General features: G+C 40.3%; 1 protein-coding gene across 1 annotated transcript; it reads left to right on the forward strand.

The window, feature by feature from the left end:
* The first annotated feature begins 13,544 nt into the window (after positions 1–13,544).
* On the forward strand, positions 13,545–17,051 carry RPS16 (ribosomal protein S16). Its single transcript, XM_015857292.3, has 6 exons — positions 13,545–13,572; positions 13,660–13,715; positions 14,626–14,727; positions 15,449–15,545; positions 16,673–16,720; positions 16,853–17,051. The coding sequence occupies exons 2-6, from the start codon at positions 13,668–13,670 to the stop codon at positions 16,996–16,998; spliced, it is 441 nt and encodes a 146-aa protein (XP_015712778.1). The 5' UTR covers positions 13,545–13,572; positions 13,660–13,667; the 3' UTR covers positions 16,999–17,051.
* The last annotated feature ends 4,810 nt before the right edge of the window (positions 17,052–21,861 follow it).

Below are 21,861 nucleotides of genomic sequence, written 5' to 3' on the forward strand. Positions count from 1 at the left end.
TAAAAAAATGTGAACAATACATTTATATTTTCATTACAGTGAGGATGTTCACACAGCTCAGCTGACAAGCGATCATATTTGAGTGATATACTGATTGTCATCTTATATCCTTCATTGCCTATCACTGGAACCTTTGTGCAAGAAAAAATATATTCTTGTTCTCAAAGCTAAACTCGTTCCCTTGTGCTCATTAATAGTAGAAAGATAATCTAGATTTATTCAACAGAACAAATGGGTTTTGATTAAATAATACCATGCAGAAACACCAAACAAGCTGAGACACCATTTTCCAGAGTTGCATTCCCAGTCTTGGTATATACTGAACCTATCCATGAAATGTATCAGAATTCAATTCATTTCTGTTAATCATTATAGTAAAAATACTCCATGGTAAGTAGTAGGCTAAAGGGTAGGTAGGATGTTGACCATTGATGTCGTGGGTTTGCTCAACTCCAGAACTCCCTTTCACACATCTCTCCCATGCACAAAGGACAGAAAAGAGGTATCATTTTTCCCATGGAAAACAACAACAAAGCACACAAAACTTAAATTTTCAGCTACCTCCTACACTTTCCTGTGAGTTAAAACTCCAGTCACATCCTGACCAGCTCTGGGCTCTTCTCGGTTACACACTGTCAGCTCAGAAATCTGTAGCACATTAAAAAAGCAGAAGCTGAGGACAGCCTAAATTAAAGTGAATTAAATGATGATAAATATCACGAGAAATACCATTTAAATTCAGTTAAGCCATATCCTCTTTATTCTGTGTTTTAGCAGAGTTTCCACTCTGAGATGCCAAGAAAGAAAAAGGAAAAGTCAGGAAGTGCTCAGATTAAAACACAGTGCGCTTCGGTTTGAGTCCTTATGGTCTTCTCCTACAAACCAAGCTCTGCAAATTGCATGACTATAATGCGGTATAAAAGAAAAGTAGAATAAAAATACAGATCTATCTCACCAGTCAATCTCCATTTCAGGAAGTGATGCAAACACAGTCCACAGCAAAGCTGTACCTCACAGAAATATTCTGTCACCCACAACAATATATAGCTGTCTTCTAACACAAAGCAAAATTGTGCTTAGCTACTGCTGGCACCAGCTAATTGCACCACATGTAACCTCACCAAAGATAAGAAAAACAACTGACTGATGATATTAGTTCCCTCCCTCTGCAAAAGTGTGTCTGATGAAGCTTCTGTTACAAAGCCTTGCTTTGTAGGAAAGCCTGAAAGGAAAAAAAGCCCTGAAGTTCCTGCTGGGAATACTACCTGCTGCACACATCGCTGAAGGACAAGGGAAGGCTGGTTTGCTTGTGAGCTGTTTGTGATTGTGATCCTGCCTCTTCTGCACTGCTGGTGCTTCTCTATCAGCTTTGTGTGTTTTTTGTTTTGTTTTTTAATTTTTCTCTCATTTTCTCTCCCATCAGCCAGTTTTCACTTATCTAGCCAAAATTTCCAAAACTTCAACTGACAGAACTCAACATCTGACACTTAAAAGCAACACTGATGCAATAATCACAACTACCAAATGGCTCTGTTGCCTCATTCTAAATTTGGCTACCACAACACTGAGTTTTGCATATAGTATATCTGACTGCCTTATCTCAAAACTAATACTTGTACCCTGTATGCATTTACATAAAATACTTTCCTGGCAGAGTGATGGCTGCCTCCAAACACAAAGAACATTGCTCATCCTGCTCTCAAGACAGCCATTTGTGTTGTTAGTTGCCCTATGGCTGTGAGACCACAGCTTCCCACTGCCACTGCAGAAGCAGTTCAAGTGCTATTGCCTTCCTGCTCACTGCGCGGGTTGGTGGCAGGAAGCTACAACTGCTCTGTGTGTTTATCTCTCCCCATCTTGCAGCCCTGACAGTGTAAGTCTATTTGGATAGCAAGAAGCTGTGGTTACTAAGCAGCCACAAAATCTAAAAGGCACATCTCCCAGCTACTGACACTACAAAGAGTAATTGCAAAACAAGTTCTCTGTAACACAACAAATACATATATTCTTGAGTGAGTAAAGTGAGAAAAAAGAACAGCAGTTTTTGTGTAGGTGCTTTAGTTACATAATCTTAAAATATTTCTACTTCAGAACCAAAAGGACTTGGTGTCTGATAAGGATCTGAATAATAATATCAAATTTGAGTGTGTATGTAGCTTGTCTAAGGCCCTCATGCCTTCAGATGGCTAATTCAGCACTCCTCTCTCTAGCAAGATCTCTTTTCTTTGGGAATTACCAAATGGCTGCCTTCATGCAGCAGCAGACCCACTGGATGCCCTCCTGGCCTGTTTAACACCTTCTCTGTGGAAGTGGTGTTTCAAACAACATCAGACAGCTAGAGAAAAGTTGTCACAGTGGGCTCACAAGCAACCTTCACACCTAGGCTTCAGCTTTCCCAGTTCAGCCCAGTACAACCTGTGGGGCCAGGAGCAGGCTTGCAGCACAGGCCAGGACCTGCACATCCCACAGGGCAGCCTGCACTCTCAGATCCTCTCTCTTATTTTCATTGATTAAATAAACAATGCTGATGACCACAACAGGCTCCAAGTAGTTCTAACAGACAGTCATGAGAAGAGGGAAAGTGCATTTTAAAGATGAAGGGCACATGCCAGCATTCCTGTAGAGGTGAACCTCCTGCTGGGTGCATGACAGCTCTCCTGAGCCCTGCAGGCCATGTGGCCTTGCTGGACCCACCCTGGGGCCTGTGCTGCCCCAAGCTGTTCTGAGAAGGTGTTTGTGTATACATCACTTTTTCAGTTGGGTGAGATTTTCTGGCTGCCTTTTACTGCTTCTCTGATGCAAAACAGTCATAAAGTTTAAATGCCCAGTTTAGCAAGGTTTACAATTGTTTTGCATTGCTGCAGTACCACAGAGTAAAACAGAGAATCTGTCCCATATGTTTTATTTGTTGGGAAAACATACATGGGGTAAAGCAACCTAAAGAGAAGTGTTTATCTTGCAGTGGAAGGTATGGATTTGAGTGTTGTGGAATGAGCTGAAAATGAAGGCCCCCAGTCCCTCCCTGTCCTGTTTGTAGCATGGCTGAGAGGGAGCAATAGGTATCAGGCAAGAGGTTGTCAGGACCATGGGATGAGGAGGGAGAAGCACAGAGTGGTGGTGACTGCTGAGCCAGGAGAAACAGCCTGTTAGGAATGAGTCACAAGAAAAGACAGAAAAAAACTTCCACAGTATAAGTAGCAAAGACAATTTTCAAATAGAGACTAAACTTTAAGGGGCAATGGATTTCAGCATAAGCCCCAACAAATTATGGCTCAGACAAACTCAGTTCACAGCTCTGCAGCTATTGCTGTTTCACTGTCCTTCACTAGATCCCTCCTCTCACAGCTCTGCACCTACCCCTGGTGGAATCCTGCTTCTTTCCAAGCCTCCTGGTTGGAGCGTTGATGCCTGATGTTTGTATGCAAAGTGAGGAGTACAACCAACTGTACAATGCTAGAGGCCTACAGAGACAATTCAGCTAGAAATAAATACCACAGATATCTAAAGACACCTCAATAAATGTGCCTTCCTGATTTCAAGAAAGATGCTTCATTACTCATTAGTTAATACCATTATTATTTGATGATGGGAAAGCTGAGGGAACATCAGTCAAATTGCAGCCAGTAGTAATGCTGATCCCACATGGCACAAAGGCACTCATGGCTACACACAGCTACACACCTTTCCAGTTCCTCCCTCCTCATCCCATACCACTCATACACATTTTGATCAGGCTGAGGCTTCTCCAGATTTCTCACAACTCTCTGGCAAAGAGACAAAGGGAAGAAAGAGAAATAGCAGAAGGAATTGGAGGATGAGGAGAGATGGAAGACATCCATATGTGGTGTGGGAGAGATGAGTAGATCATGGGATGAAAAAACCATCCTACTGTGCTTTTCAGTTACATTATGTTAGGTAAGCACTTCAGCAACAAGCACTTCTATAGGAGCTCAAGGAGATGACAGGAATTGCAAAGGTGAGACTTGGAATATAATTTCCCCCAGGATATCAGCAGCTTCACTTCAATCTGTTAGACTGTGCTTTCCACAAACATGGCATAATAACCAGGCTGGAAGTTATCTCTAGTTCTATTAGAATTTAAAATGAGCTTAAAGGGAATCCAAAATAGTTCATTTTAAAGCATGAGAGTGGGAAGTGCTGAATAGGTCTGCTAAAGAATATGGAGACATCTACTTCAAGTGAGCTGATTTCAGATCTAGCATAAATCAGAAAGGTCTGGAGGCACGATCACTTGAAAGTTATGCAACAGTCACATGTGAAACCATCAGCTGGTCTTTGTCATTTAGTTTGAGTGATAAGAGCCGGCACTGTAAAAGATCTGAGCTATCTGTCTGAACCAAACCCTCCATACAGTTTTCTCTCTCCTGAGTTAATTCAGGAGTAGAAGAAAGAAAGTGCCTTTTGTCCTTACTCTCTTCTTTTCGGAACAGACTGTTAAGCAGTTGCCTCCTTTTTCGTTTGGGAGAGAAGAACTAAATGTATTCTTTAGAGTTATAATGTTTAGAGAGGAGCTACACTGTTTATATCAGAGCTACCTATTGAACAGCTGTCACATCACTACTTACTAAACACTTCGGAATCTTAAGAAGCAAAGGTTAGCAACTTAAACTAGGAAAGCAGAGTCTTTAGATACAGTGTGCATCTCAAACACTTGACACTGCTTTATAGAAAGCAAGACTTCAGTTGCTAGGGTTTCCAAATGGCCACATTTTGTAAGGAATCAGTAAAGGCAGTGAATTAAAACAGGAAGACTGACAGGGACTGAGCAGCTTCTGACGGTGAAGGCAAGGGCTCCATGCATGGTCAGCCAGAACTGTTGGCTAGATTAAATCTTTGAATTCAGTGGACTAGACAACAGCTCTATGGAAACTCATAGATGTACACAAGCAGAGAAGATGGACTTTTGTTTTCTTTTTCCACAAATGATAGTTCAATTTGTTGTGCTGTTCAAAGGCAAGCACCCTATCCAGCTCACTTGAGATACAACTACCTGCTAAACTCTCTTCAAAACAACAGGAGACATTATGTTTGGAACAGTCTTCTTGTCTTCCAGGCAGGAGTACTGTACTGCACTAGGTATCAGGCACATAAATGCCATAAGCATTATAAACATTTTTGACACCTGAGGTTTATTTCACAGCTAACTGTAGATTTATATACTACAGGAATTCGGCATAGTTTTATTTCAATACTTAAAATACTCTCCAAACTCTACTTGACAAGACTTCAGAAAATTGCATCAACAGCATCTCATACTGTGTAAGACCATACACAGTGATGATTAGGATGTGAGAATTATTGCTAATTGCTCTGTATCTTTGTTGCTAAGTGCCTCATATACCTGCTGATGTATCTTGGTCCACTTTCAATGTCTATTCTCTTTTCAGAGACTCAACAGCACCTCCCAGCTTGGTATCATCAAAGTGCAGATTTTCTTTCTGTTGTGTCTTACAAATGCAATGCTGATGCTGTCATTCCTATGACATTTATTTAGGAAAGATAATACGTTCCAACAAAATTATGAGGTTGTCTTTGTAATATTTATATGAGCTTGACACCTTTGCTACCAGTAAAAAAGAAAACTGCTCTTATTTTCTGAATCTCCACAACACTACTGAGAAGTTATAACCCTTAAAGAACACTTTCATAATGTCAATAGCTGAACAAGAATATGGATAAAATGAAATTTCAGCAAAATTAAAATTGGACTGAATATGTTTAATAGGAAGAAGTTTAGAACACACCTCTGTTGAAGAGATACAAAGAAAATTTAGGTCATGTGGAACGGATAACAAAAGCTCTGGCATCTGTTACTCTTCAAGTACATTAAGGAAATCACCAAAGCAATTTCTTGCTTCTTAATCTGCTTAATCACAATGCATGTCAGTGCATGTCACACCAACATGTGACTGTGGAAATATACCTCCCAGAAATACTTTTTCCACACATCAATAAGAAGCTATAGGTAATATAAGCAGAAAGAAAGGAAAAAATAAATAAATAAATAAATAAAAAATAAAAAAAGTGGTCTAAAAACTACAGTGAAATTAGATATAATAGATAGACTAGAGTTCAAAAAAGAGTTTGATAAGACATTATGGACCACCAGATTGCTGTGATACAGTAGGCTACTGCCTGAGTAGTAGAGCTAACATTAGGTTTTTAAGACAAGGTCTGTCTTCACTCTATATTGAAATAACTTGGAAGCTAACTACTGTTTGCCATTTTATCAGAGAATGGCATGTCCTGTATAAAATCACCATTTTATGCACATAGAAGAGTATGAAAAGTAGGTATGCATAGCCTTTATGGTTAAGATAAATGTTCTGTCTGGACTTAGGGTAAAACTAAAGCTGAAGCTCAGTTTGGTTAGTGTCAAGTCTATTTTTCTATCTCTTTCTCTGATGCCAAAAAGGAGAGGGATTTCCCAGGTGATACTCCTCAGATTCTTTCAGTAATATCCAACTACCTCCCTTTTATTTTCCTTTATAGCTGGTCAATTTCTGTGTTTTCATAGTCCTTAGACTCTCAGCTCTTCTAAACAAGGACTGTACCTTCCAACACAACTTTATAACACATAACAAATAAACTGTTCGTAATCCTCACTAAAACCCTTGGATACTAACGCAGTAAAAAGAAGCAACATAGTGTACAAGAGCAGCCAACGAGCATGCCAGTTATGTAACAATGATGATAACTGTACTGAAAGGACTTCAGACTACTCAATGAGACTTAAATTTTTATGAATGTTCCAGTCTATCACCATACGCCATATATATAATTCTACTTTGTGTGCGAAACCTTCTCTAGAGGAACAAAGCACCTCCCTAAATGTGAACTTTGTCTGCATAAATAAAACCATCTGGATTGCTGTCTAACCATCTGGTTTGTCTAAAGTTTATAGTCTCCTGAGTGTTATTCACAGACCCACATACAATCAGGCCTCCAAAGACATTTTTATTTGGTAAATGCTTTCCCACAGCACTTTTATTTTTTCTATTTGTTTTTGATCCTGTAAAAAAAAACGTCATTTTAATACGTGTGTTGTAATACTGCATGTGTTTGTGTTTCTGTGAACTGCTTGTAGTTCTACTAGTGGGTAGATATTACAGGCTGGATTCCCTTGGGAACAGGAAAGAAATACAAAAGAGACACTTGGAGATACCAGATCCTGAGACTTCTTTACTGCCCTCCCTGAACAAGGTGTTAACACTGGGTGGAAAGATGACTTTAAATGCATTAGCTGTTAGCATGGGACAAGAAGAACAGAACTGTCTCAGCTCAACAGCTACAGCTGATAACAGGTAACCACCACTCTGTCAGTTGTCCACCAGTCAGGGACTCTGCTGGTTTGATGATTTCAAAATTCCTGGCAGCATGCAGTACCCAGATAACACACCAGTGTGTTCTATGTGAATAAAATGCGTAGTTATTTTCCCCTAATGCTACAAGATGAACTGTCACTACACTCCTTCTTGCTCTTCTTTCATAAAAACAGATTTTCCACCCGGAGCCCTCAGAAATTCTTGCCAAAAGGGTTCACACTCCTTCAGAGTTCAATTGCTCCCGTTTCTGGAGAAAATATCTCAGTTCTCCGTAGGTCAGTAAGTATACAACAGTTCATGAGCTGTGATACTTCTGTTTTATCTGCTCTCTTACCACAAGCAATGGAAAATGTTTCAGTTGAAACAACAAACAGATTCGAAATCAGAAATAGAAATGACCTAAGTAGAGATTAATATAACTTAACAGAAACTATCTCGTTCTGTTCTAAACCATCCCTGATGTGTCAGCAAATCAAGCGTATAATTGTCTATGCAATCGCTAACAATAATCACACCATTTAATCTACTTAGAAGACATATTCTCTATGAGATTTAAATGTAAATGTAGATCCACAGGTCATGGAGGTCTATCTTGTATTAGTAATCTGAACATAAGTAAAGCAACTGGGGAAAGAAGCCTATATTTTAAAGATGTACAAAACAGATGTGCTTTTCTATAGCCACTCATCCTTGAGTTTCTTCAACATAGAAAGATGGAAAGGATGCCAACAAGCCTGCGGAAGCCGAGACCCAGGACAATTCATCTCTCTGCTGAAGAGTTGAGAGAGGGCAGCTGTATCCCACTGGACCCTGCTGTGTTTTGTTTCTATAAAAGGGAACTAAAATGAGGAGCAGCCTCCAGAGGCAGCAAAATACAGCAGGAAGCCTGGAAATGCAGCTCTGTTCTAAAAAAAAATAAATTGTTTCATGTATGTGATTCTATTTACTTGCTGGCTTATTTGTGTAGCTTGGGGGTCCTGGGTTGTGAACCTGTCAGCTTCTTATAACTCTAATTCCTGTTGACATATGAAAATGTGAGTGTATGAGCTCACGCACACATCCTTTGGAGCAGTTTCCGTGGACGTACAAAATAATTTTAAATAATTTACAGTCAATAAATTCCACTAAAGTCTTGGATTCTGTAAGAGAGGTTGTAAATGGATAATGTCTTATTCCAATTGTAAGGCCTTGATTTTTAGATTTTAGCCTTTCATGGACATAGTCTAAAATAAGCAGTGAACACACAATCACTTTTCAGCTAAACTGTGTTCACTGAATGTATGCATTCCCAGTCCATTGTAAATAGGATGAAAGTTTCAAATTTAAGCAACAATATTTTATCAGATTCTAGCAACAAGTTGAGCATCACAGCTAAAACAAAGAGCCTTAATGACTGCCTATGTGTTTAGATCCAAGAATGGCTTTGTTTGGAGATTTCTTTTGTTAATTGTACCAAAAAAGCAATCTTATTCATTCAAAACTAAAGTCAAGACAATCGTTAATTCTGATTTTTCCCAAGTAGCAATGCTGAGTGGGTCCATCAGTAATCTATTGTGTTGCTAACAATTTACATGCAGTATGTTTCAGTGTGAATATGTCTGTCACTTTGTCAATTTCTGCATTACAAATAGGCTTGTGTTTTCAATCGTAATGGGCCATAGATGTTTATAATCTTTGAGTGAGAGCCAGTGTTCATGTCAGTCAGGTTAATGCTTACCCTTACATTCCAGAGCTTATGTTATAGTTACCTTTGAAAAGTACAGTTAAACTAGAAACAAAATTTGCTTTAGATTTCAAATATTTTTGTGGAAAAAAAATATTGATTAATATGAAAATCTTGTGTGATGCTTACTTGTTTTCAGAACAGTATTTTCAAGAGCTGGGGAGATTTGCCTTCTGGCAAGCATCAAACATTTTTCCATTGGTCACAGCATTCCTGCACTAATTGAGTTTAGAAAACTCTTCAGCTGCTGAACACGACGAACATGATCTGTGAAAAGCAAGCATGAGAAATAATGGGATCCATTAGCTAGTCAAACATGCATTAGTTGCAAAATACAATATGAAAACTGTATTCTGATACTCCAGACCTTTTAGTTATCTTCTTTCCCAATATATTTCATACTTCTCAGTGAAGGATCCCACTGATCTTCAAAATGTATAAAACTGTACAAGACAAAAGCCTTCTGAAGCTTACAGTAATGATTTCACTGTTTGAAGTAAAAACTGCAGGGAATATGCTTTGTTTATTTCAATACTTATCATGCATGACCAAGTCTTTCCCCTGGTTAAAATTATCCATTCCTCTAAAAATAATTCTATGATATACAATTCAACTGCAAAATGGAACATATGCATACAAGTCATGGATTTTTAATACAATTATGGGCTGTGTAGAAGAATTTTTTTTTTTTTTTGTATTTTCCCTAAACTCTTCCTTTCTTTTACAATTTTACTTCACATGATAGCGTACATTAGATAAAACTAATCTTACTGTGCTACAGCTCTCACCCTTCTATTGATGTTTCAGATATTACAGGAGGAAGATAATCACACTAATTCCCACATCATTTTTCGGGAATGTTGTCTTTCCCTTAGATAGGAGGAAACTTAGAGTCACAGTATACAGCTGGGCTTGTGAGCATTTTGACCGTGACTCTTTGTTGCCTTACACTTTTGGTAACTACAGGCTCCTGTGTTAAGTAGAAGCTAAAATAATGTTCTCCTGGAACACTTACCTTCTGAACTATACATGTGACTTTGATGTAGAAAATGACAAGGTCCAAGAGAAGAATGAACATCATGATCTCACACTGAAGTCCAGTTCATTTGATACTTCAGAACTACATAAAGTGTCATTAAAAATGCAAAACGCTAAATTTTTCAGATCATTTGACTCTTGCACAATGAAAGCAAAGAAAATCTCTATTAACATGCAAGTAACTAATCTGTCAGAATTTGAAGTCTTTGAGCTGCACTACTCAGCCTCATGGCATCAGGAGACTGGTCAGTGGACTGACCCAGATTGTGCGCTGCAGTTTTCTTCAAGCTCTGCTAAAAAACAGATGTGATGCTGCTCTCTGGTCAGGACAGTCCACTGGCTTTGCTGGCTCCATCTTTGCCAACCTCTTGCCCTTGTCTTCCTTTTCTCTTCCCTGTGGAGCCCCATTAACCTACAGAAAGTTTGTGTGAAGGAAACAGGCAAGGAAACAACTGGAGACAAGATGTATCCCCCTACCATGCTGTACCCTGCAGGTAGGTCTTTCTGGCAAACTGAAGAAGAGCACATACAGTGAGGTCCATGGCACAACAGCAGGTCTCAGCAGCATCTTATGCTACAGCCTACAGTGAGATTAAAGCAGCAGCAGTAGAGGAGGTCAGTCATCAAGAGATTTTCAATTCCTTAAAGCCTCACTAAACTTCCATGTAAAAGATTTAGTAGCAGTAGGATACTGGTGGGTATAAAAATACACAAGATATCATCTGTTAGTACAATGCAGAAATCACTGTGAAATCAAGGACTTAAACTGCAGCCAAACTGAAATATTTTTCTTCCCATTAGGAAACAATAAAAATGCCTTGGCAAGATGAGCTCAGGCCTCCTGACTTTCTCTTGAAATGCACTTTCTGGTAAAAGTAGCTTATCAGCAAATACACTTCAATTTCTGTGGCTCTGATTATTAACTTTTGCATACTGTGTACCTCTTCACACCTGTGCAAAGTCAGCTAAAAGGGGCTGCCAAACAAGTGCCTCACATTCCACAGGTGCAATTATTTCAGAAGTATAAAGGAGCAGAAAACAAGAGTTGGTAGATGATACTTGAAGGTCCTTATTATATTATTGCTTTTTTGAAGTTAGAGATATGTTACTATTTTGAATTGTCCCGTGCTTAGAAAGTAGGGATTTGTAGTGTTTGGATTTTTCTCAAAGGTACAGTATCTTGCCTGATTTATTTTCCCCACTCTGCTCTTTTCTTCTTGGTACTTTTCAGTACAGTTATATTTATTATCTAATTATTACTTCCCACAGTACTAATTCCTGCAGTAACTACTTGCTAAATGCATTGTGGTTCCTATTATTATGCCAGAAAGCAAAGGAAACAAGCAGCTCAGAGTATTTAACCTTTTTTTCTTTCTTTCCCCCGCTCAGCTATGCTTTCAATTTATGCTGGTTAACTTCTTATTTTTCTAACAGAAATTTATATATCCATAGTCATATTACAAGCTTTACAAACAGGTTCTTCTAGGGTGAGTGGAATTTTTTAGTTTTAAGTAGAATGTACAGCAGACTAATAAATATCCAAATGATGATAAATTATGCAAGACCTAAGACAGAATGATTACAAAAAGTAAGCTTTATACAAGCGGCCATTTGACTAACAGTGAATCTGGTATTAATCCATGGTTTTTCATTAGCAGACCTCAGATAACACCAACTAAAGGAAGTGATTTAGATTTGTTCACTCTTCTTTTCAGAAGAGAGCAAGCAAACCTCAGTTGCTGGTGTCTCTCCTTTGGGTCAATCATAAGTGCTGGCTGAACTCTTTTAATGGGGTTAAGTAGGAACTATGTTTTATTTTTCATCTGAACATAGGTTTAATGATTCCTAACACTTCAGCCCCTGCGTCTGCTTTCATTATGCAAGTAAAATATCTCTAACGCAGAGTCATCTACTTTCACCAAATATGTGCAAACAAAATTGTTTTTCGAATTTCCAGTCTCCTGTGATAACTACCTGAAATTAGCCAACACAAATTGGCTTCCATTCCCCTTCCCCTGGTGATGGGGAAAGAGTGGATGACAGACACGTGTGGCTGCATAAACACCATTTCTTAGAAAACACTTCTCAGATCACATGTTGAGGCTTTGCACAATCAGGGGTTTGAGATGTGCTAAATCTTACATGCTCTGCACAGTGCTATTCACTTGAATAGAACTAATCACTCCAATTGCATAAAGCTGAGTGCTTGTTTAAATCCTCACATGACTGATGACTAATGTTCAGTATTTAAAACTCTGTCCAAAGACAGAAGAACTGATTGTTTCATTTGAGCTGTCAACTTTCACATTAATCATAGTAATCTAAATCTCCATTGTTTAAAATCTCCAAGAATCACGACCTCGTCTAATTGACAGCTTCTACTTTTGTACTTCTGGAGAACTTTGCATGAATAACAAACCCTAGAAGTAAAATATTACAGCCTGAAAATGACATTGAATCTATGTTTGATGACACACTGAATAAGGAAAACAAAGATAAAACGTCAAAATGAGCGTTCTGGGCACCTGGAGCCTTGAATTTAAGCAGATGTCCTTAATTTTAAATACAGAATCACAGAATTGTAGGGGTTGGAAGGGACCTCTAGAGATCATCGAGTCCAACCCCCCTGCCAAAGCAGGCTCCCTACACCACGTCACACAGGTAGGCGTCCAGGCGGGTCTTGAATATCTCCAGAGAAGGAGACTCCACCACCTCCCTGGGCAGCCTGTTCCAGTGCTCCGTCACCCTCACTGTAAAGAAGTTCTTCCGCACATTTGTGCGGAACTTCCTATGCTGTACTTTCATCCCATTACCCCTAGTCCTGTCCCCACGCACTACTGAAAAGAGACCAGCCTCACCACTATGGCTCCCACACCTCAGGTATTTATAAACCTGGATCAAGTCCCCTCTCAGCCTTCTTTTTTCAAGGCTTAGCAGACACAGTTCTCTAAATCTCTCCTCATAGGGGAGATGCTCCAGGCCCTTCACCATCTTAGTGGCCCTCCGCTGGACTCTTTCCAAGAGATCCCTGTATTTTTTGTACTGGGGAGCCCAGAACTGGACACAGCACACAGACATCACCTTTAGGAAAAGGCATGATTTTATTCGCTATGCAAAACTATTTGGGTTCAAAAGTGAGTAACAAAAGCTCATCCAGCACTGTAGGGCCGATCACGACTCCGGAAGATGCGTACGTGTGAGAAAAAGAGACTTAAAAAAGACTAACAGAGCAGAACCAAACAGGTGGAGATGATTCATAGTACAACCCTGAGCTGAGGACCCCCCCCCAGCCTGCAAGAGGAGAACGAGCTTCCTCACAACGCTGCCGCAAAGCGCTGTCGTAAAGCACGGCCGGACGCAGCGCCGCGCTCCCGGAAGACAAGGTGCGCTTTACGGCTGTCTCACCCCTGAGCGCAGGCTGGGAAGCCCCGTTCGTTCTTTTCGCCGTGCCGCCGCCGGAGTCGGGTGAGTGTGGCTGCGCTGCGGCCTGTGTGCGGCCCGTGTGCGGCCCGCTCCCAGCCGCGCTAACATCCGCTTCCTTCTCTTTAACAGGAGCAGCCATGCCGGCCAAGGGTCCCCTGCAGAGCGTCCAGGTCTTCGGACGGAAGGTGAGGGCACGCGTGGCGGCCTCTCGCACCCTCCTCGCTCTCGGGCCGGGCCGCGGCCCAGCGCGATGTGCGGTTCTCAGTTGCCGCTTCACAGAGCGCTGCGGGGAGCGGCAGGACGAGGCGAGTCGGACCGAGCCCACCGGGCCTGCTGGGCCGAACACGTGTCGGCGCTGCTGTAACCACCGGGCCGGCCGGAGACACGAGCTCTAAGGGAGGGAGCCCGGATACGCTGCATCGAAGCTCTTTCGGGGCTTTGGTTCCCCCCAGCATGGCCTGGATCGCCATCTGTAGTGTCCAAAGGCCGTATTAAATAGAGTAATGAACTATTGCACTGTTGGGCTCAAAAATTGATACATAACAGGCCGTTGTGAAGAGATGAGCCGCAGATGCACCATGTTGTTGCATTGAAGGGGTAGCTTACCCAGCTTCACCGTTAATACAATCTTGCTAAGATTTATAACATTCACAGAATCACAGAATTATCAAGGTTGGAAAAGACCTAGAATATCATCTAGTCCAACAATTACCAATACTTCCTGGCTAAATCATATTCCTCAGCACCACATCCAAGTGTTTCTTGAACACTGCCATGGTCGGTGACTCCACCACCTCCCTGGGCAGTGCATTCCAATGCCTGACTACTCTTTCCGAGAAGTAATACTTCCTAATGTCCAGCCTGAATCTCCCCTGACGCAGCTTAAAACCATTCCCTCTAGTTCTATCACTCTAGTTCTATCAATCATTCTAATCCAAGTACCTGGAAATGTCAGAAATGGCGCTGTTTCATTTACTGAGAAGTACACTGAATGTGAGAATAACCTGTATAGGTTGTTAAAATGTCTGAGAATTGCACATTATTCCGCTGGTCTGAGGACTGTAGTGCTGCACTAACATGCATTTGGATTTTTAGAAAACGGCGACTGCTGTTGCCCACTGCAAAAGAGGAAACGGCCTCATTAAAGTGAATGGAAGACCTCTGGAAATGATCGAGCCTAGGACTTTGCAGTATAAAGTAAGCATCTGCTCAGCTTCCCCTCACCTTTGAATGTTAAAAAGCTTTATACACTTAATCAATTGAGCATGGAGAAGAGATGCTTGCCTTACTGATACTACTAAACCTTTTGTTGCGTGTAGAAGTACTTTTGTAGACTGATTGTCCTTCAATAGTTGTATTGTTGGCAGAGTGTGCTTAACTGAATGTTCAGATTTAATAACCTTGATTTGTTTTCCTGCTTTTGCCTGAACAATTTGGTTTCTGTTAATTTCCTTGTACATATACTGTGATGTTTAGAATCAGAGAATCACAGAATGACCCGGGTTGGAAGGGACCTCAAGGATCATGTAGTTCCAACCCCCTGCCTGGCAGGGCCACCAAACATACACCTTTACTAGATCAGGTTGCCCAGGGCCCCGTCCAACCTGGTCTTGAACACCTCCAAGGACGGGGCATCCACAACCTCCCTGGGCAGCCTGTTCCAGGGCCTAACCACTCTCCTAGAGAAGAAAACAGAGTTTTGAAACAAGTAAAAACATTAGCATGCTTGTTTTACAGTATTATTAGTAAGTGTCAAAGAACCCTGCGAGAGATGAAGTTAATTTGGATGTGTGCTTGTTAAAATCCAGTCTCTGTTTCTCAACTTGTTTAGCAGCTTCACATATGGTAGATCTACAGACTTATGTCCTTGCTGGTTCTGATAACAAATTAATTTTGTTAAATCTGTTTTGTTTCCCAGCTGCTTGAACCTGTCCTCCTGCTGGGGAAGGAGAGATTTGCTGGTGTTGACATCAGAGTCCGTGTGAAAGGTGGTGGCCACGTAGCGCAAATCTATGGTAGGATTTGGAGTTGAACCTTTGTTGTGGGCTTGAACAGGTGAAACTGTATGTGAAAGGCTTGAGTTTAGAATAGAAGCTTGTACGTTTCAGTGTTCTGTTTCTTTTTCATTACTCAAACACTGTTTTCACAGTATCATAGTCTTGTGCGGGTTGGAAGGGGCCTTAGAGATCATTGAGTCCAACCCCCGGGATTCGAGCCTCTGTGTAGCAGAGCGGCACTTCTACCACTTGCCCCACAGGGGGATTCGAACCCAGGCATTTATCTTTAATATATACCTACAGAATTGCAGCATCTGGAGCAAGTTGAATAAAATTCATGAAATTCAAAGGAACTGAGCTTTACAGCTTGTGGTGTGAGAAGTTGAAGTGTGTCTCAACACAAAGATTTTGGGAGAGTGAAAAGGGAAATGTGCATTAGAAATTATGAATTTAATTGTAAAGTTCCAGGTTGTCCAGAAGTATCTTTGGTTTGACCTGCAGAGCATATTGTGAATGAGAGCACCTGTAAGCATCTGCAGGAGCCTCTCTTACAGAGCATATTGTGAATGTCTGAAGTTGATTTCACTTGTTTTTCAGACAATTCATTTTTTGAAATCAAAAACGTAGTCCCAAACCAAACATTCACAGCTGATCCCATAACACTGGTTTGAAATCTGGTTATTGTTATGGGGTTGTTTTATGGAGGTGTGTTAAACAAGTGATACCATCCTGTTGTGCATTCTGCTGCCTTAGTCCTTGAACTCCTTGAATGCTTTTTATCTCATGAAAACTATAGACATTGTACAGAACTATTTCTAAGGATTTTGGAAATGAACTACTTGGTTAAGGATAAACACAATTATATTCTAAGGAAGGTGATCAAAGCAGTGCTCATACTGTGCTTTGGATAGCTGGCAGTTGTCAAGTTAGAAGATGAATCGTGGGTGGCCCCTTGGCTCAGAGTTCTTCAGATTTGCCAAAATAAAGGTCACGTGTAGTGTGTGGGAGGGGATGTTAAGGAGGGAAAGGATGCTTTGGCAGAGAACAAGGCAGCAAGTTTCTGAGAGAATTGGCACTTAGTGTTTAAGTTTTGAATACATTTGCAATCCTTAGTAATCCATCCTTTTTTTTTTTTTTTTTAACAGCTATCCGTCAAGCTATTTCCAAAGCATTGGTGGCTTACTATCAAAAATGTAAGTTCATTGTTCAGATTGTTATATTAGCGTTAAGTGGAGATGTATGGCTTCTGACAAGTGTGAAAATACTCGTTTAAATTAATTCCTTTGAGAGATGTTCTGAACTGTATCTTTTTTTCTTCTATACAGATGTTGATGAAGCTTCCAAAAAAGAGATCAAGGATATTCTAATCCAGTACGACAGGACCCTGCTGGTTGCAGATCCTCGCCGTTGTGAATCCAAGAAGTTTGGAGGACCTGGTGCTCGTGCACGCTACCAGAAGTCTTACCGTTAAAATTGTTCACTAGTCATGTGACAGTCAATAAATGTAAAAGAGAATTTGATAAATTCCATGTTTTCAGATTGTTTTTGTGTGGGTAAATAGATTTTAACTTCAGATTAGTTCACAAATCCATTAATACTAAAGTAAAACCAGGTTCTTGATCTTCTGTCCCTTTGAAGAAAGTCTTGATAGCCTTTTGGGGCCTTGGTAATGAACAAAAACCTCATACTATGGATGTTTCAGAACATTAAAAGCTTACATCCTCTTTTACTTGGGAGGGGTGGGTACATGCAACAGTTTGTTGAAGCAGACAGACCTTTCTTGTGTGTCCAAGCAAATGGACCTTTACAGGGAGCTGAGTGATTCTGGTGTTACTGACAGAGATGATCCATGGATGGAGATGATCTCTGCTTGAAAATGTCAAAGCGTTGATGCTGACTTGGTCTGTAATGCGTAGGTCTGACTCCTGGCTGATAACCAGTGTGTGACTTGTCATAGTATGCTGCCTAAGGGTAATGCTGCATTAAGTGTCTTATGGTTCTGTGTTGGCAACTAGGGTCCTTTCAAGTGAATTCTGTTTTCATTGCAGATTCATTTGAAATACTACTTTACAAATGAATGAAGTTTCAGACGTGACCACAGAGTATTAATTGACAGTAGTGTCCATTTGCATGGACAATTTATGTTGATGCATTGTTAATGACAAGTGACAAAGTGATTTATTCCACCGAGAGTAACTCCCTTAACATAGTGCTAAAGTGTATGTTCAGGTGGGTATTTTAAGTTCACATTATTAAACTCTTTTATGCGTAGCATTGAATCTAAATTATTCATCCTACAACTATAGGCAGACATATACACAGAGAACAACGTCAAGTGCTTTAATCAATGTGATAGCTAGATTTGCTGATGTCATGAGCGAGGTGAGGTAATGGAAAGCCTTAGGAAAGCATGTGTGAAAAATGTGGAGTTGAAAATACGACTAATTTTAAAAGATACATTCAGGGTATGTGTTTATCAAACATGAAATGTTGGAGAAGTTCCAGCTCCTCATCCATTGAAGCTTTGAAGGCCTTCAGAAGTAATCTCATTAGGAGGAGGGAGAGTTTAGTTCTGAGTAAGATGTGATGTGCCAAGGAAAGGCTGTTGGATAGGCTAATTCTGTTCCTTGGAAGAATTGCAAATGATTGAATGAGAACTTGGATATGAGTTGACCCAACTGGCACGGAAACAGCCCTACATTGTTGTTTCCTGTGTTTGGATAGCAATTTGGAGAGGAACTGCAAGAAACATGGAAGACTAATCAAGCTGCAGCACCCCACCTTCTGCTGTATTGTTTCTGAAGTCAGATATTGTTCCTATCTCCTGTACGCTTGTACGACACTACTGAAATTGTTATTTGAGCATCTCGATATACACAATTTTGGGGGTGGATTTCTATCAAATGTGGTATTATTTTTTCTCGCTTATTCATTGACAGGTCATTTCAATGTACTATTTCTGCATAAAATTGAGCTGACTTGTGAGTTGAGTTGGGAAATGCAGATCACAGCACAAAGTACAATATTGCCCTTTTGCTTTAATGTAGAGAAATAGTCATCACAGACTTATTATAAACACTGAAACTTGTTATGCTTTTCTGCTTTTTTTTCTGGTGAAAGCTTTTGTTCAAAACACTTTCATAGCAGTGTAGCGACTCAAGAGTTAAATGAATAACTTGAACAAATTCCTTCTGGAAAGGAATTCTCCATCCATCTCCCATTTTAGCTGTCAGAGTCTGCCACAAAATACTGCAATACATGACCTGAATAGAAGTAGAAAACTGTTATTCAAGCCTCTCACACTTTCATTGGAGAGGACTGTTGTATATTCTTTTGCCAATTTACACAGCATAAAACAAAAAATCCTGGTAAGTGAATGATATATTAACTTTATCAAGCTTGAGTCACTTTGGCAAGATGAATAGTCTGCTTTCCTCAGTCTCTCACTTCTGCATCCTCACGTCCGACCCATTTCTTGTTCTGTGGGTTCACCAGTTCCCACCTTAGAACAGAGTTGCTCACAAAGCATGCTGGCTCTCAGGCTGCTGAGTCCTGTGATATTCTAACTTGCAGCCTGGATCTCTAAGGAAAAGATGCTATGTAGGGATAACTTCAAATGTGGTTGCTGAATTCCTGCGAGTTTTGTGAAAACTGGCATCTTGATAGATGCTAATTAGTTTCAGCTGGGGAAAAATAGGCCTTTTAGTTATTTGGCTCGTGTGGTGATTGACAAGCAATGGCTCACTCATTGCTTAGGAAATGTGTACTAGCCTGCCAGTTGGCACATATGTACTTTACACTGTGTCTTGTCCAAAACTGATTGTTGCCTAGCTATTATGCCAGTGAGATGCAGGGGAAAAGGGGGAAAATAGTTCCTATGATGTGAAAGTCAGAGAGGCAGGGGAAGTGAAATACCCAGCACCAGAAACCTTAGGGTGATCTTCACAGTTAGGGGGAAATTTGACTTATCAGTTTTGCTGCCCACAAAATAATTTGTAACAACCAGGGACTGCTGTTCTATTATGAAAAAGCTGAAAATAATTCTTGCACTGCTTCTAATATAATCAGAGGTGGTATCTGCACATTGTTTCTCTGAATAAAAACTCTTAGCGCAATAAAAATGCTTTCTGAACTGAACTCTGATCCTATGAAAATGCCCTAATAATACTGGAGAGTGATGTCATTCTCACAGGCTTGCTTTCTAGATGAGAAATGCTTGTGGAATTGGACTTGTGTCTGCTCGTGTGAATGGCTGAAGATGTTTATTATATGTTGTTGGACAATTGACCACTAGAGGGCTTAACTTCACTGAGGAAGTGTAATTAAATTGAAGTTTTGAGCTTTTGAGAGACTTATAGAGAAAATATTTTCATAAAAATCCTTTCCTAGTGTCCTGTTTCTTTGGGCAAGGGAATCAAGCCCTGGTGATTGAGTACCTGCTCTAGCCCTGGTCACCCTTCCTTAGAGAAATACTAACAATCTGTTTCCTGCCCCCGGGGAGATCTTTGAGCAGCTGTGGAGGTAATACTTGGAGCAGAAGTGCCTCCAGCCTTGTATTATTATAGCTCTTTTATTATTTTCACTGATGCTAACCCTTTAGAAGTTTGAGCACATGCATGAGAGCGTAGTGCCACTTAACTCGTCCTTGAAAATACCAGTTCGATGAAGGCTGGAAGATGAGCTCTAAGAAGTGCCATGTTTTATTAATGATGATAATGGATCCAAATCCAAAACAGGCAAGCTTGAACCCAAGTCACTGAAGGTTGTTGCTTTTTCATCTATTGCTTATAATCCTGATAAAATGCATAACCTGTATATAAAACTAAATCCTCTCAAATGCTAAGTTGGAAAATCTTGAGCGAACTTATATTGAGTACTGCAATGTGATGGAAAGCGCAGCAATAACAATAGAGTAGCAAGGTTCTAAAATGCAACAGCCATGGACACAAAAATAAAGGAAAGAACTTGCTTACTCATAGAAGGCCTCAAGATACCTTTGCCTCCACTGCCAACCCTTAAATGAGGTCTGGGAAGGGATGGATCCTGGCTCTACTCCTTCCAGTCATGTGGGGGCATTGCATGCGTCTGAGCTCCCCTAGGCTGGCCCTGCCTTGCCACCAGGTGTTCACTCACTGCTTCAAGTTGTGACTTAGCATCTCTGCTACAATATTAAAATACACCGGTATTGAAATTTTTTATTTTCACTTTTAAAGGAAAAAATATAACTTGAAAATGTAACACTAGCATTCTTGTAAGCATAGGCCAGCGTTTTTATTATGCTGTGCTCATTTTATTACCAAAGTAGTTATTTTCTATGTTTCAGTGTTCCTGTTCACGTTTTCCAGAAGTCTCAAATCTGTGACTATTCTACTCGTGTAGGTAATGTAGTCATTGCTGGGGCAGATTTTTTTTTTTAATTTTTTTTTTTTTTTTTTAATTTCTTAATATAGCCCTCTGAGTTACAGTTCAATGTACCCGGCTGAATAATTCTTTTCCCTTATTAGCTAATGTCCTTCATCTGCTTGGGACTGTGCTATTTCCTACTCTGTCTTGAGCAGAGATATCCAGACCTAACAAAACCAATTGCTCTAACTCTTAAAAAGTCTCTTTACAGCTTGTAAAGTAGGCTTGGCCTACTTTTTAGATGTTAGAAGTTAAGCAATCGGGCAATACTAACATACCAGAAACATGCCCTCAACTTTATTTTGTAAAAGTTATATATACATTAAAATGTCATTTCAACAGCTTCTGTTAAAAAGAGTTGATTTATGTTAATAGTGAGAAATACCAACCTGAGGAATGGAAAAATCCCAGGTCAGGTTTCTTAGAAGAGTTTGAAATGATTCTACGTCATACTTAGCTTTGAAGGAAAATAGCTCTGGAATTGGTAATGGTCTCACTTCCATCCCTGGGAAGGTGATGTTATTTCCAAGCAAGCGGAAGGCTGGATCCAGAGTCACTTAAATACAGTCAGTAATAAAAATAATTAGTTAGGAAATACTTGAACCATGGTGTACTGTTGTAACATGTACCAGTTTACAGTAATTATCCTTGGGCTGACAATGGTCCCAAACCTGGTGTGAGTACTGCTGTGTGGACATGAATGTATGTCTGTGGTTGGGAAGTTTGTGTTTCCCTTTGCCTCTTCTAGTCCAGCTGAAGCGAGAGGAAGAGAAAGGGCTGAAAGAGTCACTGGGAGAAATTTTTACCAAAGAGATCATCAGCTTCTGAATTTTATTTTAGTCTATAGCCACCTTATACAGGATGCTCCCAGCATCTTATGAAGTGCATGCTGGGAGGGCTAAGCAAAAGACAGGATTCACAAATGAAAGTG

The sequence above is a fragment of the Coturnix japonica genome, chromosome 1, assembly GCF_054131305.1.
Source record: "Coturnix japonica strain WE chromosome 1, WE-NBRP24, whole genome shotgun sequence".
In the NCBI taxonomy this organism is placed as follows: domain Eukaryota; kingdom Metazoa; phylum Chordata; class Aves; order Galliformes; family Phasianidae; genus Coturnix; species Coturnix japonica.